This window comes from Leptonotus elevatus, chromosome 21, assembly GCF_054856555.1.
Source record: "Leptonotus elevatus isolate MCC_2025b chromosome 21, RoL_Lele_1.0, whole genome shotgun sequence".
NCBI classification, from domain to species: domain Eukaryota; kingdom Metazoa; phylum Chordata; class Actinopteri; order Syngnathiformes; family Syngnathidae; genus Leptonotus; species Leptonotus elevatus.
The window spans coordinates 11,668,286-11,684,858 of NC_141259.1; the positions used below are offsets into that span (position 1 = coordinate 11,668,286).

The window sequence follows — 16,573 nt, forward strand, 5'->3', positions numbered from 1 at the left end:
GCCGCCACCAACATTTTCTGAGAATGTTACATTCAATTTAGTTCAATCTCAGTACGCAACAAAACTTTGAAAAATGACGACCAGCTTCAGCTCTTCAACCCGCCCCAACCCAATCGTCAACCCATTCGTCAACCCAATCTGCTTGGTGAAAATCATGATTGCATACGCATTGCATTGAGCAATGTGAACAGAGAGCGTGGGGGATTTTGTCGGTATTGCAAGTCATTACGTTCAGATTCACTCCGCCTCCAAACATCTCAAGGCTCGCCCCCTTTCTTGATCTGTTCTTTTTTCACGCTCGCCCATGAATTGCGTGCGTTTGCCAGGCCGAAGAGCAGAACAGAAACGGAACGGGCGGGGCCCGAACACGACTGCTCTTTGCTTGTTATTCTCACGGCCACATTTTAAGGTCCTCTAATCTCACCACTGTGCTCTTTGAAGATGGAGCGTTTCGATTTCCTTTCGTCAGGGATTTGCTGTTCTTTTTTTTTTTTTTTTTTTATCCGCCAAATGAGAATTCACCCACCGCCTCCTCGGCAGCGGCAACGCTGAAGGAAAACAAGCAACAACCGCGGCCCGCTTTTTTGGGGGGGATTGACGCCGATGGCTTCCTCAGTCACCGACTCTTGTCTTTTTTGTCATCTTTGCAGGTGGAGAGATGAGCGCGTGCGGCGGACAAAGGCGGCAGGATTAAACAAGAGGATGCCCAAGTTGAGACGTTGAAGCAGGTCAGGCCTCATAAGTAAGACCTTGGCCTCGTTGTTACTCCACCCCACGGTGCAACCCACCTTTAGAAATGAGTCACCCGCCGTCTCGACTCAAAGTAACACCTTCCTTTTACTATCAAGAAAATCCAAAGTTCAGAATAGCTTCGGATCAGAATAGGTTTACTGTCATACCACATGGTGCAACAAAATTGAACATGGTTACAACTCGTCCAAGAGGGGGAAAAAAACAATGACCAACAGAGGGAGACAGAACGGGAAGCCTGACGAGTCACCGGCTCTCAGATGAAAATGGATTTGGGGAAAAAAGTGAAGAAGTATAAGAGATCAACCAGGGCCATGTTGAAAAAAAGCTCATTTACCCACAGTTCTATACAGATTTGTGAATAATGATGAAACTTAGCTATATTCTATTGCTAATTGCTGCAAGCCGGAAACAAATTGATAGGTTCCATGTTTTATAGCAAAAGAACACAATATTCTGTGGGCCTTGCAAACTCTGTCAAAATCCAGTAAAACAGTGGGAGCGAAGATGGTTGCTTCAGTGAAAATGGCTGTGAGTAAATGAATTAATAACTACTGTAAAGAAAATACATTAGTAGATACTTTACATAGACAGTTATGTAAGATTCAATTAAAAACTTAGGAACATCATTTTAAAAAGTACAAAATTACAAGTATTTAATTCATTCTTAGTAATGTAAATTATGTATTTAAGTACCATATGTGTAAATGAATTAGGAAGTATTTTCAATGATTAGATATTAATAAGATGTACTTAGAATGCATTAAAATGTACATTTTGATACTGTATATTAGTCAGTTACTAGACAGATACTAGATAAATGAGTAGTGATCCAAAATCGATATTGTGTTTTGTAATAACTAGCACAGTACGCATTAAATTACAGGAGAAAATAACTGCAACTGACTTGTAATCCATTTATGTGTGCATATGAATTCAAAAGTAATCATTTTGAAGCATTGCATGCCAAGGCGAGCTTTGCAGGCCCAAAGCCGAGTGGGGGAGGCGATCATTGGGAGAGTTAAACAGGGTTAATGTCCAAGTAAATATCACACAAATCCCGCCGTGTTGCTCGCCGCCTCAATTTGACGTTTCTGCCCAGCAAAACCTTCAAATTTTCTTGTGGAAAAACACTTAAAGAGCTCCCAGGGGGCTTAAGAACACGCCTGTCACATGCTTTCATGAATATACAGGCAATTATTTAGACTTTGGTGCAGGGAGAGACATTCAAAGATTATATAATTATATTATATATATATATATATATATATATATATATATATATATATATATATATATATATATATATATATATATATATATATATATATATATATATATATATATATATATATAATATATATATATATATATAATATATATATATATATATATATATAATATATATATATATATATATATATATATATATTAGGGGTGGGAATCTTTGAATGTCTCGCGATTCGATTCCGATTTTTGGGCCTGCGATTCGATTCCGATTTTTGGGCCTGCGATTCGATTCGGAATCGATTTCCGCTTAGGAGCGATTTTTGATTCAAAATGATGTGATCGACAATGATTTTTGCTTCAATCTAGAGATGTGCAAGGAATTGTAATGATCTACTCCAGTCTGACTCGCTAATGCTAATTAGCGCGCTACTCGCGGCACTTTTATCACTGAAAAGAACGGCTCCACACTGCAAAAAAAAGAAAAAATTAATTTTTATTGGAATAACTTGATCGTGACTTTTTCCTTCTACTCTCTAATGTGGCTACAACTTAACAGTGTATTAGACCACGTGGAACCACACTGCCCCTCAGTGGCCAAACCGGGTACAACATGAACAGCGCTCCAAATAAAGGCACACACAGACAAAGGCAAGACAGTATAAAATAATAACATATAAATTAAATTGATTTTGGGACATTTAAAATTGATTCTGAATCTAAATGAGAATCGATTTTTTGGCACACCCCTAATATATATATATATATATATATATATATATATATATATATATATATTACAGAATTCGAGCAGGTTTGTTAGTTTTTAGTGTTTTGAAAATGCTTTGTTTAGTTTTTGTTTTTGTTTTTTTATTCATAAAATGGAAGGATGGATGGATGAAGTATTTGATGAGTGCAAGATTTATAAAAAATAAAAAAAAGTAGGTATGTAATAAAGTAAATTCAAATTTTCTCTAGTTTATTTATTTATTTATTTTCAGAAGCATGCAGGAAAGATTTGCTTGGTTAATTTCACACTTTCTTAACTTAAAACAATGTTAAAAAAATAAATAATAAATAAATAAATGAGGCAATGCCAATGTGGGAGTGCCTACTAAACGGCCGACATTGACATACTCCCAAATTCCGAAAACACTGTAAAAGTTTCTAAATCTCAACTGACATTTAGAGGAAATGGTGCTGAAGTAATGTTTGCAAATTCTGCATTTTAATTGCTGCTTTGTTTTTTTGTCAATCCAGGTAGAACACTTATTCATGCAAATATATTCACTTGGGGACCCGTTTAGCGTTTGTATCGCGTTTCTGCGCCGTACACACAATTCCGCCCGCATAATTACAAACAAAGAGTAACGGTGATTTAGTAGCGAGTGTTTTCACCAAATGAACTGTGAAATGCGCGCCTTGGCGAGCGAGCGGCTTCATTTGGCTTCCAACTCCATAAAGTGGCCAAGATAAAAGCCCCTGACAAGCCGGCACACAGAGGTGACAAATGCTTGATCAAAAAGGATCTCATTTTTTCCCCCCCCCCAATCTTGATGTTATCACAGAGAATGCTTAAAATGCGAAGCGTGGTCAAGCCTCAGTCCCCACAGAGGCAGATAGGATCTTAAATTGGGCTTTGCGAGGGAGCCAAAGAGCTTTAATCAACGTTAGCAAATAACTTATTATGAATTAATGAAGTGGCGACGTGTGAAGATAAGGCGGGTCTGCTTTACACTGAAGCATATTAAGGTTCTTTAACACATTTAGAAAAAGGAAGCAAAGACCTAATTTTCTTGCCGATTGTGCATGTAATAGCGCCAGCGCGCGTTAAGAACGACTCGGCAAACGAGTTTACATTCCTTCTTTTTAGGGCCCGATTGATAGGGACCATTAATCGGATGATTATTTAAAAATGTATATATATATATGTATATATATATATATATATATATATATATAAAAAATTACTTATTTTTCGTACGTATATACTTAATAAAGATACAGTATGACTTACGAGCAGTACTTTTGACTTTTTTGTAATACTTTGTCCCATAATTGTTTAACTTTACAAAGGAGAAAAATCAGCAAAATATCGGTGAGGCTCTACTAGATAATTTTCTGACCCATTGAGTGAAATTGAATAATTTCCCACGACACACCAGTTGGGAATCACTTTCCCAAACTAGGGCTGTCACAATCATATCGTTTTAGAATCGATTATTCTATCGATTAATTGGATAACATTTTGTTACAAAACCATTTATTTTCCTGATTGCTGTTTATTAACCAATTATTGTTGTTTATTCAGTATTGTTTAGTCTGTTTTCAGGAAGGACTACAGTAACCACAGAATAATTATTGTTGAGAGGCTAAAATTTTAAGTTAAACAATGGCTCTAAATGATTACTCAATTAATTTGACAATCAATTACATGTCGATTAATCGATTAATTTTGACACATCTTGTAGAAAGATTATGAAATGAAGAGAAAAGACGGTTGGGAATAATAGAATACAATTTCATGTTTGTAATCCTCTTCCCACTCATAGAACGTTCATATTGTTCGCAGCAGGCAGGGGCGAGCGTTGCGTTGATGCGCACGTTTGTACAGTGCGCTCGCTACTGTCGCGTCGACATGTTAGGAAGCATTAGCGTCAAAGGCGTGCTACCCGTCGTGAGATTTTGAGCAAACTTTTAATTGCGTGTTTGGCAACAGCAGCTGGAATCTTACACCCACAAATAAATACAGAACCAAATGGAGTTTGATCAATTGTACCAAAAAAAAGTCTACAAAATTGAATTTGAATTTGAAAGTGCAATTCTTAGTCAATTTAGCAACAAACAAACAAAAAAAGGCCTGAGATAGCTTGCATACTTTCTCGTGGTTAATTTAGCTTCCATATAGCGCAATTCGCTCGAGGAGATTCCGTCCATGCCGAGAGCCGTGACTTGATTCGGTGGCTCCATTTGTCACAAAGCGCCGCGACAGTGTGGCTAATTAGTTCGGGAGTAACAAAGGAGCTGTCTCACAAAAGCCGCCAGCCGTCCGTCCACGCAGACGTTTATTTATGACGCGTCAGATTCCATTTTAATGCCAAGCAGCCGTTTGGTTGCCGAGTGTTTTGACAAAGACTGCATTAAAGTTGCATTGGACATATGTTGCCTGAGTGTCGTTTTAATCGCAGCCTTGCACGGAGCGGGTGCAGGCTGTTCCCTCTCTGTGACATTGAGGAGTTGATATTTGTTACCGGCAAAAATCAATATAGTAGTGTCTCGCTATATTGCTGATTTTTGTGTGATGAAATACGTTTTGGTGTGATTACAGTGTGTCTGGGCGTTATTTTAAGGCTTTAAGGCTATCAAACAGATGTTTATTCTGTAATTATTTTCTATGCATTTTATGCTTGCAGTTGTTGCTTTTTTTGTGTTCATATTGAGGCTGCAGCTATGGAATATTTTTAGCGTATTCTATCAATTGCTTCATTGCATATTCGATTAATTGCACACAAAAATATTTCTAATTATTAAATGCCCTAACTTAGTTCGGTGCTTATATGAATCTTCTCTACTTTTGGTTTGGCTAAAATGTGGGGCCTGGGATGGGGAGTGACGTGGGTGTCAGCAAATGAGAGTGGATAGTTGACTGATAACGGCCGATGCGTTCTACCAAGCATTTGATGGCTATATTAAATTAGCTAACATTTGTACATTATCTTCTGTTTTAACTTATCGTTTTTTGTGGAATGATCCCAAACTGTGGACGTTCTCTTGGATGTGTTAGGGAATGTCTAAAAAAACTGACGTCATTTTGACTTTTCCAGCCAAGTTAGCGCTAAATAAAACTAGCATGGCTAACATCAGTTTGTTTCTGTTGTAACGTTACATTGCAAAGTAGTAAGTTAGCTACTAGTTTTCTGAGGAATAAGTACTTTTACAATTGCAGTACAGGACAAGCAGTTTGTTGGCAATATTAAATTAGCTAAAAGCTATACGTTGTGATTATAAATGTGGTGTTATTGTACGCACTGCATTTTATCTTCTTTTTTTTTGTGTGTGAAATGATCCCAAACCAGCTAGCATGACTAGCTCGCATGGCTAACATCAATTTGTTTCCGTTTCATCACAATACAAAGAAGCATGTAGCTACAAATTTTGTGAGAAATATGTCCTCTTACTGTTGTACGATATGGACAGATTCTACTGGGTTCATGAAAAGGTGGTTGATATAGTAACCCAAAAGGACCCAAAATAAACAACTGCCCGAGAAAGGAAAGCCTAGCAACATGGCAGCGGTAATGAGACTCATGCTGGCGGTGCTGAGCCTCTCCTGACATTGCTTAAAAGCACTTTGACATAATGTGAACATTCACCAGGTCCCTTAATGCTTCCTGCTCCATCTTTTAAAATGTTCCTTGACATGCGGGAGGGGAGAGGGATCTGTTTCCTTTTCTCGGCCTCCGTTTCAGCGTTTCTCCATTTGAAATATTCATTTTGTTAAATATTCATATTGGTTCAAATTGATCTTTTTGTACTTTGTTCCCTTTTTTATGATTAATGATGAACATCTCGTCTTTTTTTCCTCATCTTTTTTTTCAGTCAATCAGCACTAAAAAAATAAAAGACCAACTATTTAAATAAATCAATTAAAAACGGTTTAGATCTCCACTTGCCCTCAATCAGCAATTAGACAGGAATTGCATATACTGTGCACGGAGCCTGGTCTTGACGGTTCAGAAAGACACATTAGCGTTAATCATTCTTTGCAGAGGCTAAAGAATATATGCCTATAAAGTATAATATAGTACAGTACTTTTTCTTTCTTCTTAAAAACGGTGTCAGTAACCCAATACATTTGAGCATGTCACCATTTTTCTGCTGAGCCACATATTATTCTTCAAATTTCAAAGTTTCCAACTCACGCAAACACGATGATTTTTTTTTCTCACAGTGGTGGCCTCGAAATGCATATGGCTGCACTAAGCTTTTTTTTGGTCTCTTGGCTGGCGAATGACGATGATTGAAGGCGATAAAGTGGGCGCGATGCGAGAAGCAGCCGCAGCATATCGATTTCTCGCTTCCTTCAAGGTTTGCATGTAGCGAGAGGATTCAGTCGCTCCCCAAACTCGGCTTTAGAGCAAATGAAAGCCACGTCGGACCATTCATAAAAGATTGGCCGCTAGTGTTAAATAGTAAATGGGGAGGAGGAGCATGTCAGCTGCATATATCATAATGACTATGAGATTGTTGTTATTTCTATTTAAGATGTTCACCCGAAGTGTCGTCATGATGTTTTTTTTATTTTCTGCAGGTATCAGCATATCTGATTTAATCGTTTTTAATACCGTTTTCAATGCAACTTAAAACTAATTCAATGCTCATGTTGTACTGCATGTACACGCATGTGCACACACAGTACACATATATGCATTCCGTTTTATAAATTAGGGCTGTCAGTCGACCACAATTTTCAATCATAATTAATTACATGATGACCATAGTTAATTCGCGATTAATGACAAATTAATTGTACTTTTAATCTGTTCTAAATGTATGATAATATATATATATTTTTTTCATACTCTTGTTACCTCATTTTTTTTATTTTTTAAATATTGCCATGGTCCCAAAAACGTCTTAATACGTTTTTTATGTTTCCCTTTTTTTTTTATGTTAGAGCTTACAGAAGGCTTTGATGCAGCCTCTGACCTTAAGAGGTCGATTAAAGCAATGGCAGTTATTACAAAAAACGACCAGAAGGTGGAAGCAGAGTATAAGAGATCAACCAGTGCCATGTTGAAAAAAAAAAAGCTCTTTTACTCACAATTCTAAATAGATTTGTGAATAATGATGAAACTGAGCAATATTCTAATGCTAATTGCTGCGAAATGGAAACAGATAAACATATACTTTTTTTTCCTGATAAAAGAAGATACTTTAGTCTTTCTTTTGGTAGGTTCCATCTTTTTATAGCAATAGAACACAACATTCTGTGGGCCTTGCAAATTCAATCAAATTCCAGTAAAACAGCCGTGAGCGAAGGGGGTTGCTTCAGTGAAAATGTCTGGGAGTCAATGAATTAATTAACATAAAAGTGGACAAATATGGTTACCAAATGCAAAAATGGTTGTATCTTTTAATTCATTGATACAGTCATTATATAGTAAATAATTTAAAGTTATTTAGAGTTAAAAAGATACACTACACAGGTTAAAGGAATTTGAAACATTGAGTCATAGATTTGTGTTGAAGTAAATTTCTTCCACTTGATGGCATTAGTATTTCATGTTGGGCATTGGTGACAGAAACAGTATATTTTTCATTTCAGATTCAGTTCCTTATTTTGCTGCTGTAACAATACCAGGCTGGATTTTCTCAATTCCATCATGAATGTATTTCCGATACACATTTCAGTTTCAATTTTACCTACGTCCATCTAGTGGAAAAGCATAGAAGTTAATAAACAATTTTCGGCGAACCTGATCATTTCTCACGCACGACAACATTGCATTGTGGCACAGGACTTAGGAGTGACTAGTGCATAGCCATGCATTTCTAGTTTCACGCCTGCCAAAACAGGGTCAGGAATCCGCCTTTGACGCGGCCGCAGAGCGTGACACAGAGGCACAGCTGTCTATTAGTTCAGGCCCTGTCACTGGTGGCTGTTTGACAAGCACAACACAAGCAGCAGGTCCTCCTCTTCTGCATGACAAACTTTACCAGGCGGCGGCATCTCAATTCGGCATGCATTTGTGTGTTTCTGTGCGCGCGCTTATCGGGCCCGACGCCAGCGTGACCCACCTTCAGCTTTTCAGCTTTAGCGCAGCGGTGTGTGGACTGCTGCGCGGCAAACACGGCGCGGTGGATCACCGCGAGGGCCGTTTTATTTAGGTCACGTTCTACGCTCCAGCGGCCAACAGAAGGGATCTCTTGTCCGCTGCAATGAATACCTTCAGCTGGACAAGGTCTGCTCTGGAAGTGCCGCGCTCGAAGTGGAGTGTTAATGTGTGAGAGCGACGGGTGGCGGGTAGATTAAATGCATTGGTTTAATTATTTCCCCCTGAAGTGATTTAAGCCCGTGGTTGAGCATCACCACAAAAATGACGTTAATCATTTGACCAATTTGTTCATTACAGTGTACCTCACCGATACTCAGCTCACTATTCACCCAAAAAATATATATAATTGGGGGGGTCTATGGAGCCTGTTTTCAGCTATTCACTGACAAATTTTGGAAGATTTTGGAATTAGGCATGGGGGATTATGAAAAATTTAAAATAGCAGTCAATGTCAGCACAACGTCTCAGTCTTCTGCTGGAAAGCAAAAATATTTTTTTTAAATGCAAGCAAAAAATTACTATAACACCAGAACTTTATTTGGGGTGACGGTCAATCAGAAGCACTTTAAATAGTGGTGGGTGGGTGTTGACTCCCATTTTAAATGAGTTTGCATGTTGTTGGTTACTTTTGAAGGCAGCCACTTCAGCTTTTAGGGGGTGTGCACACTTGTGCAACCGTCTCCAAATGATTAAAAATCATATATTGAGATGTACAGGTTGTAGGTCACATTAATGGTAAAAAAAAAGTTTTTCAATAATTCATCTCAGTATGCCCAAAACCTGGCATTGGAACAGGGGTGTGTAGACTTTTTATATCCACTATACTGAGATATATTGACCGAGCCCTGCCATTGAAATCTGAATATTTAAATTACCTATAAATGCCCAAAGGCAGCAAAGCACTACTTTTGTCAAAATGAACCTCTTCAACTCACTTAAACGACGCCAAACCATTGCTTTTATTGCTTTGCCCAGTTTCAGCAAATAACAGAGGATTAAATCAAGAATATACGTGTGAACACTTCTTGGACCAATTACAGTTCTACTTTCCTATTTAGATTTGGCACAGGGGTGTGTAGACTTTTTATATCCACTGTACTGAAATCTATCAGTGTTTCAGTATAGTTCCTTGGCACCCATATGGCGCCAAACCATTACTTTTATTGCTTTGGCTGGTTTCAGAGAATAACAAAAGAGTTTTAGTGAATCAATAACACTTTACATCTTGTATCAATTACAGTACTACTTTCCTATTTGATTTGGCGCCATCTTGTGGCATCTCAGGGCGTTTGAGAAAGAGCACAAAAAGAATCAAGTGAGTATATAAATGTCCCCGGCCAGTATTTGCGCAAGTCGGGTATTTTATTGCACTACTCTGTCTCACTTTTCCCTTGCTATGTTTCCTCCCTGCCTCGGTGCAGGACGGTGGCCTTTTGCTTGCGCATTATAAATCGGAGTACTGTAATGAATTGCGCCTCCTCGACCGCGCCGGCGTCACCGCGCAACGCGGGAGGTTACGCAGGGTCTTATCATTGTCTCGTTAGCCTCGCGCAGCTTCCAGTCGCTTAGAGGGAGACGGCTAAAAGGGTGCGGATGGATGTTGTGGCGTCGCCACGTGAGGGCCAGGCCGAGGTCGTTTATTGCCGGGTTTGCCTCGCCAGGTTCAGGAGGCTGTCAGATGCTTTTTACCGGCCTATTCGTTTTCTCCCGGAGCGGAAGCGACCGCCGATGTGATTATCTTCTCCGCTTGTGTGCGCTCAGAGAAGGTGGATTGGAGGATCGGGAAAAATAAATGCTCTTTTTTGGGAGTATGGTTCCGAAAATAAGCGGCAGATTTATGTTGGGGTGAAGCCGAGGCAATTTAGTGTTTTCTCATTACGTTCTTAATTCTCGGGAAATAACAACGGCTGCTCGACCCCGGCGACAGTTTCTGAGAAATCCACTGGAGCGAAGAGAGAAGGAAACTGGGGGGCAGATCAATCTGCTGCTATATTTAGAGATAATCTTTTGTGAAGTTTTGAAGGACAAAAATAAGAGGCTGAACCAGTGGAAAGCGTGTGTGTCTCGTCGGTGTTGTCAGGCCAAAAGTCTTGAAAAGCAGTTCACAATAACATTAGCTAAGATTGTAAGCGGATTTTGAAGAGATCCAAGGACGCTTTGCAATAACGCATTGGAAAATAAAATGTGTCGAAATACAGTATGAGTGTGTTACTAAACCTATTCTTGGATGAACATATTTTTTATGAAATACAACAATGCTTTACTAACTAACTAGCTCACTAACTAACTAACTAAATCTGCTTTCTGTTTCTCTTCCTCAATTGTTTGCATCGATCGTTGTTCCCGCTTCTGGCGTCACCTCAGCCACCATGACGATGAAAGGCTTGCCCAGCAGCCACGGTCACCATCACGCCGTCGCCTGCGACCCTTCCTACGACTCCATGACGCTCGGCCACTCGGATCGTCAGCCCTGCTTCCTGAACCCGGCGGAGGCTCACCCCGCCGAGCGTCCGTGCTACACCCAGCGCAGCTCCTTCCAGTCGGAATGCAGTGCCTACCCGGATCTGACCAGCTGCACCTTCCCTCGCAGACATTACAGCTCCCATCATGAGCTAAAGGAGGAATGCGGGGCTCTGGTGCCTTACACGGGGCCGACAGGGACGGGCAAAGGGAGCAAAAGTAACAACAACCGGGTCCCTTGTAACCTGCTGGAACAGTTTAATCACCAGGCGCCGGTGCGGCGGGAAGGCTACCACACGCTGCAGTACAAGCGCACGGCGGTGGAACACCAGCGTAGTGACAGCCCGGGGCGAATCCGCCACCTCGTTCACTCGGTCCAGAAGCTTTTCACCAAGTCCCACTCCCTGGAGGGCCCGTCGGGATCCGGCGCGACCGCGAAGATGAACGGCGGCAAGTCCGGCACCGACGACCCGCCGTCTTCGTCTGGAACCCTGAAACACAACAAACGCAGCAAGAACAAAGACCGATCCAAGTCGGAGCCCAAGATGCGTACCGCCATCTCCGGATACTGGAGCTCGGATGACACCCTGGACCGGGAGATGTGCCTCTACCACCACCACAGCGGGGGCCAACCGTCGGGGGTTATGACCATGGGGCGGCATCCGGAGAAGTCGCAGTCGCAGTACTTCATGGAGTCCTACAACACCATCAGCGCCCATTCCCTGAAAACGTCTCGCAGCAACAATGACGTGAAGTGCTCGTCCTGCTCCAGCGGAAGCGGCGGCGGTGCGGCGCTGCCGCTGATGGCCGCGCTGGACGGCCAGGTGCAGCTAAAGAAGAGCTCGTGGTCTTCGACTCTGACGGTGAGCCGGGCAAGGGAGGTCTACCAGAAGGCCTCTGTCAACCTAGATAAAGCGCTAGTGAAAGCCGAGCAGGGACGCACCTGCCACTTCCTGCAGGTAGGACAGTTACGGCAGCCCCGCCTCTCGCATGTCATGCTACTCGCATCCTCAGCGACCCCCCGCTTATATCCCGAGTCATTCGTGTTTTAGCTCCATCTTCATCGTGACACTGACGTTTTGGTTTCTTCATTGTGCACGTTGGTGTTCTGTACTTTTTGTGTTTGTATCCTTTGGCATGCAACGACACGTCTACAGGTGCTCCTCGGTTTAGTGCGGCACAGTAAACAGCTGCTATTTGCCAGGAATAGGGAGCCAGTAATTATTTAACACTCCTGTTAGCTCATTTGCTCCCCAAAATGTATAAATAAGTTCTATTTTAAATATTGCCATTGTCGTTGCCAAAAACGTATTTATCCGTCACAGTTTATTAATAACCAGTTTCGTTTCACGTCAAATGCACCATTTCTTATCGTCTGTTGGTTCATAGTGAAAAGCTCATATTTGTTGTTCTTTGACTTCAAAGTGGGTCATTTTGAGTTGTACCACAAGCTATGATCAATTCTTGTCACGTCGCTACTGATAGACCGAGGACCACCTGTACTGGCTGGCATGTTGATGTTTACTTCAGTACCATGTTGGACAATCCAACAATACTTCAATCACACCGCGAGAAAAGCCTGGCGGCCCGCCAGGCCTATAAATCACTGGGGGAAACCCCCGTCTCTGTGAGTTAAAGCAATCAAAGAGAAAGCGGAAGTGAAAAACAACAACAGTATTTTCGAAACTGTTTGGTGGAGGTCAGTTTTAGTCCTCTATTTTCTCGGCGACCACCACCTGCTTCCAAAATAAAAATGCCTGTGGAGTTACTTCCATGTTCAATTAGCATAAATACAGCTACTTGAAAGGTACACAGAAGCACTCGAACCTGGACTAAGATACTAAAAAAGTTTCCTTATCCTGTCAAAAAAAAAGGTCACAACCTCAACCAACATTGCCGATGACATTTTTTTGTGTGTGTAACAAAACCTTAATGGATGCTTATCAGAAGCTGTACCCGCTCTCGGATTTTACACAGATAAACACGCAAACATGCACCAAGATCAAGCCGCCCTTATCTCAGATCTCGGCTGGGAAAGATGAAAGTCTTACCGGTGGCGTACATTTCCTCATGTCGGAGTGAGCTGTACATGAAAGCCCCCGGTGAGACGAGGAGGAGGCGCTGGGAACGGGGGTGAGCTGTCGAAGAAAGAGCAAATCAGGGCCACTGAGGAGGAAGTTGGAAAACAGAGAAAGGAAGTATAAAAGATGGAGCGCAACTTTACCTGGTGGTGCATTTTAAGTGCACGGGGGGGGGGGGGATAAAGGAGTGAGGAGTTCAGGGAATAGAGTCACTGTAGCAACTCGTTTCCCCCCAAAGAAAGATCGATGGGGGAAGTCCTTTCTTCTTCTCAAGCCAAGAGGTTCTCGGCTGCGCTTGGATGACGGCCAAACCGAAATCCCAGCCGAGTTGATATGATTACCAAGCGGGACCTTATTTCGCTAACACGGTGTACGGTCTTTGCTGATGTCAATGTCGGCGGCCTGGTTGCCTAGCAAAGCGCCGGTCTATGAAGCGGCTCAGGACTAATGCATCTCATTGAGTTCAGATCTGGTGTCGTGAGAGTAGCTCACATTGCCAATGCAGGTTTTTTTTTTGGGTGCTCCGTGTGCCCGGTTCTCCGGCTCTCCCTCCTTTCAGATGAGGACCTTAAGTTTACCTTTGTTGGCTTGTGCGAAAAGGCAGCGGAGCAGAAGGCAATGGCCAAAAAAGCCATCAATAATTTAAGTGCATTCAGAGGACAGACCAAAAAAAAAAAAGTCTTACACGATTGGAAAAATACTTTTGACTTTTGGGTGACTCAATGGTCAGAGTTAGAGAATTATGGGTTAGCATTTGAGGTTAGTGAAGAGGATACTTGGTCACGATTAGGGGATAGGGTAAGTTTTTAGGGTTAGGTACAGGTTTTAGAGTTAGGGGTTATGAACAGATCCCGCGTTTGGATTAGATGACCAAGTTTTCATACGCTTGTTAAGATAAAAGTGGAAGAAATGTTAAACTCGTACAAATATGGCTGCACCCTTTAGTCATTGATACAGTAATTTCATAATAATTCATAAAACTGAGTTCATCTTAAAAAGATGTACTGTAAATAACGTGTGTGATATTGATTTGTGTTGAGGTTATTTTTCTGCCACTAGATGGCATAATTGCATTTGTAAGACCTTGGTGACAGCTCAGTGCATTTTTCTTTTCATATTAAGAGCTATTTCATTTTTAACATGAAGTAACTTAAAATTGTCAAATACAACTTGACCCCAGTCTTCCCAAATATATGCATTATTATTACATTTAATACTGCTAGATTTTGACGTGGACGTGTCTGCTGCATTGCGACTGTAATTCCCCCATTAATCGTGCATTAAAAAAGTTAGTGGCGTAAAAAAAAAAAAAACTAAATTAGCTAAAAATGAACCCTAATTTTGACACCCCTAATAAAGAATAAATATTGTCCCCAAAAACTAGCATGAAATAGAACTTGCTTAACCAATCATCTCAGCTCTGAATGCCTTCAGTATGTAGGGCAGCGTAATTCAATCTGACAACCATCCCTCCGCCGCGCAGGTGCCCCAGGACGACTGGGGCGCTTTCTCCCCGCTGGCGAAGGATGACGAGATCCCCTGCCGGAGGATGCGAAGCGGCAGCTACATCAAAGCCATGGCCGAGGACGAGAGCGGCGACTCGGACTGCAGCCCCAAACCCTCGCCCAAGGTGCAGGCGCGGCGGGCCAGCTACCTGAAGGCCACGCAGCCGTCGATCACGGAAATGACCACGCTCAAGTAAGTGCCTGCTGGCTTGGTTTTAGTTCTCAGGGTCACCATAAGACCACAAAACCTTAAAATCGCATCTCAGGTGGACTGTCATAAAATCTACCTGAAATTGGGAGCAGGTTTGGGTTAAGGAGTAACTGATGACATGAATCAGTTGACAAAAAATGAACGCCCCCAGCAGAGGTGGCAAATCCAAGACCAGAAAGTAAAAACCCTGCCACAGTTTGGCTTTGGCCTCAGGTGCTAGCTAGCTAGTTCCCGCTTCCTAGATAGCTCCCATGGTGCTTGTTTATCTGCTAGGGAGCTAGCTAGCTAGCATCAGGGGCTAAAGCGAAACTGTGGCTGGGTTTCTATTTTCAGGCGCTAGCTAGCTAGCTCCCTAGCTAGCTCCCTAGCTAGCTCCCATGGTGCTGCTAGGGAGCTAGTTAGCATCAGGGGCTAAAGCCAAACTGGCAGGGTTTTTACTTTCTGGACCTGGATTTGCCACCTCTATGAACGGGTGACATACAAATGCAACAGGGTTGTTTCCTGATTGGCTGAGGTTCATTACTATCACTTGTTCCACGGAGCGACTCCCCCCCCCCCCCCTCCCTCCCTCCCTGGAAGGGCTGATCTCCCCCGTGAGGTGAAGGTGATTATTGAGTACTAGCACCATTCAGGTCGCCTGAATGGACATCATTGGGCCGGCCCATACGAAATCAGCCCCACAGGGAAATCAGAACCACGTGTGGCTAGAGATAACAGTGCTGCTAAGAAGAATTCTTTGACCTGATTTTCCTCTCTGGCCATTCACAGTCAGTCACGGCGAGTGCCTGATGATTTGAAGCTTCATGTCTTATTATTGCCGTAGTCGTCTCAGTCATGCACCGCCTCATTGCTGTCTTCAATCAAGTCGGGAGCGCGAACAGACCGGGCGAGAAAATGGGCAATTGTTGAGAAGAAAAAGGCAAATGTTGCACTGAGAACGGAAGGGAAAAAACACACATTTGAAGTACTTTTCGTAACACCTGTTTGAAGGCTGCAAAAAGAATTTAACATCAAGGATGATGACATTTTGTGCCATTAGGTTTTTTTTTCCCACCCTATTTTATCTACGTTGAATGAATATAAGTTAAATATTGTTTAAAACAAAGAAAAACATGACATAGCAGCATAACATCAAATGCCCTTGACATGCTAACGTTTAGCAGCTGTCATCAAACAGCAGCGTACAAAGTCACTCACAGTAGTAGTAGTAAAGGATGAAGTATGATTCTTCTTTGTTTGTGTCTGCAAGACTGTTAATATACTGCTTCCTAGAGACCAAGGCATACATGATAAACACATCTGGCCGGGTAATAACGTACACAGGTTTTCCTTGGGTCATTAGAAAGCATTAAAAAAGAAGAAGGTATTTTGAAAAAACTAAATGGCCCGGAGTCCATAAATGGCTTCCAAATACCAAATTTGATTGAAAAAAAATAAAAGTACTGTTCCTGTCACCAACGTCCAACACGAAACACGAATGCCACCTAGTGGCAGAAAATG

General features: G+C 41.8%; 1 protein-coding gene across 12 annotated transcripts in view; it reads left to right on the top strand.

Annotated features, from left to right (window-relative positions):
* Positions 1–16,573, top strand: part of dlgap1b (discs, large (Drosophila) homolog-associated protein 1b) — a 132,714-nt gene that overhangs the window by 82,825 nt on the left and 33,316 nt on the right. For 10 of the 12 annotated variants that reach the window (XR_015091974.1, XR_015091975.1, XM_086065684.1 and 7 more), the window contains 3 exons: positions 651–728; positions 11,181–12,235; positions 14,841–15,055. Coding sequence is in view for 10 of the 12 variants with exons in the window: in XM_086065684.1 (XP_085921810.1) it covers positions 11,186–12,235; positions 14,841–15,055 (1,265 nt within the window). In the remaining 2 variants the exon portion in view is untranslated. Of the gene's footprint in view, positions 1–650; positions 729–10,056; positions 10,132–11,180; positions 12,236–14,840; positions 15,056–16,573 lie in introns of all 12 variants that reach the window. The other 2 variants (XM_086065683.1, XM_086065687.1) reach the window with 2 other exon arrangements.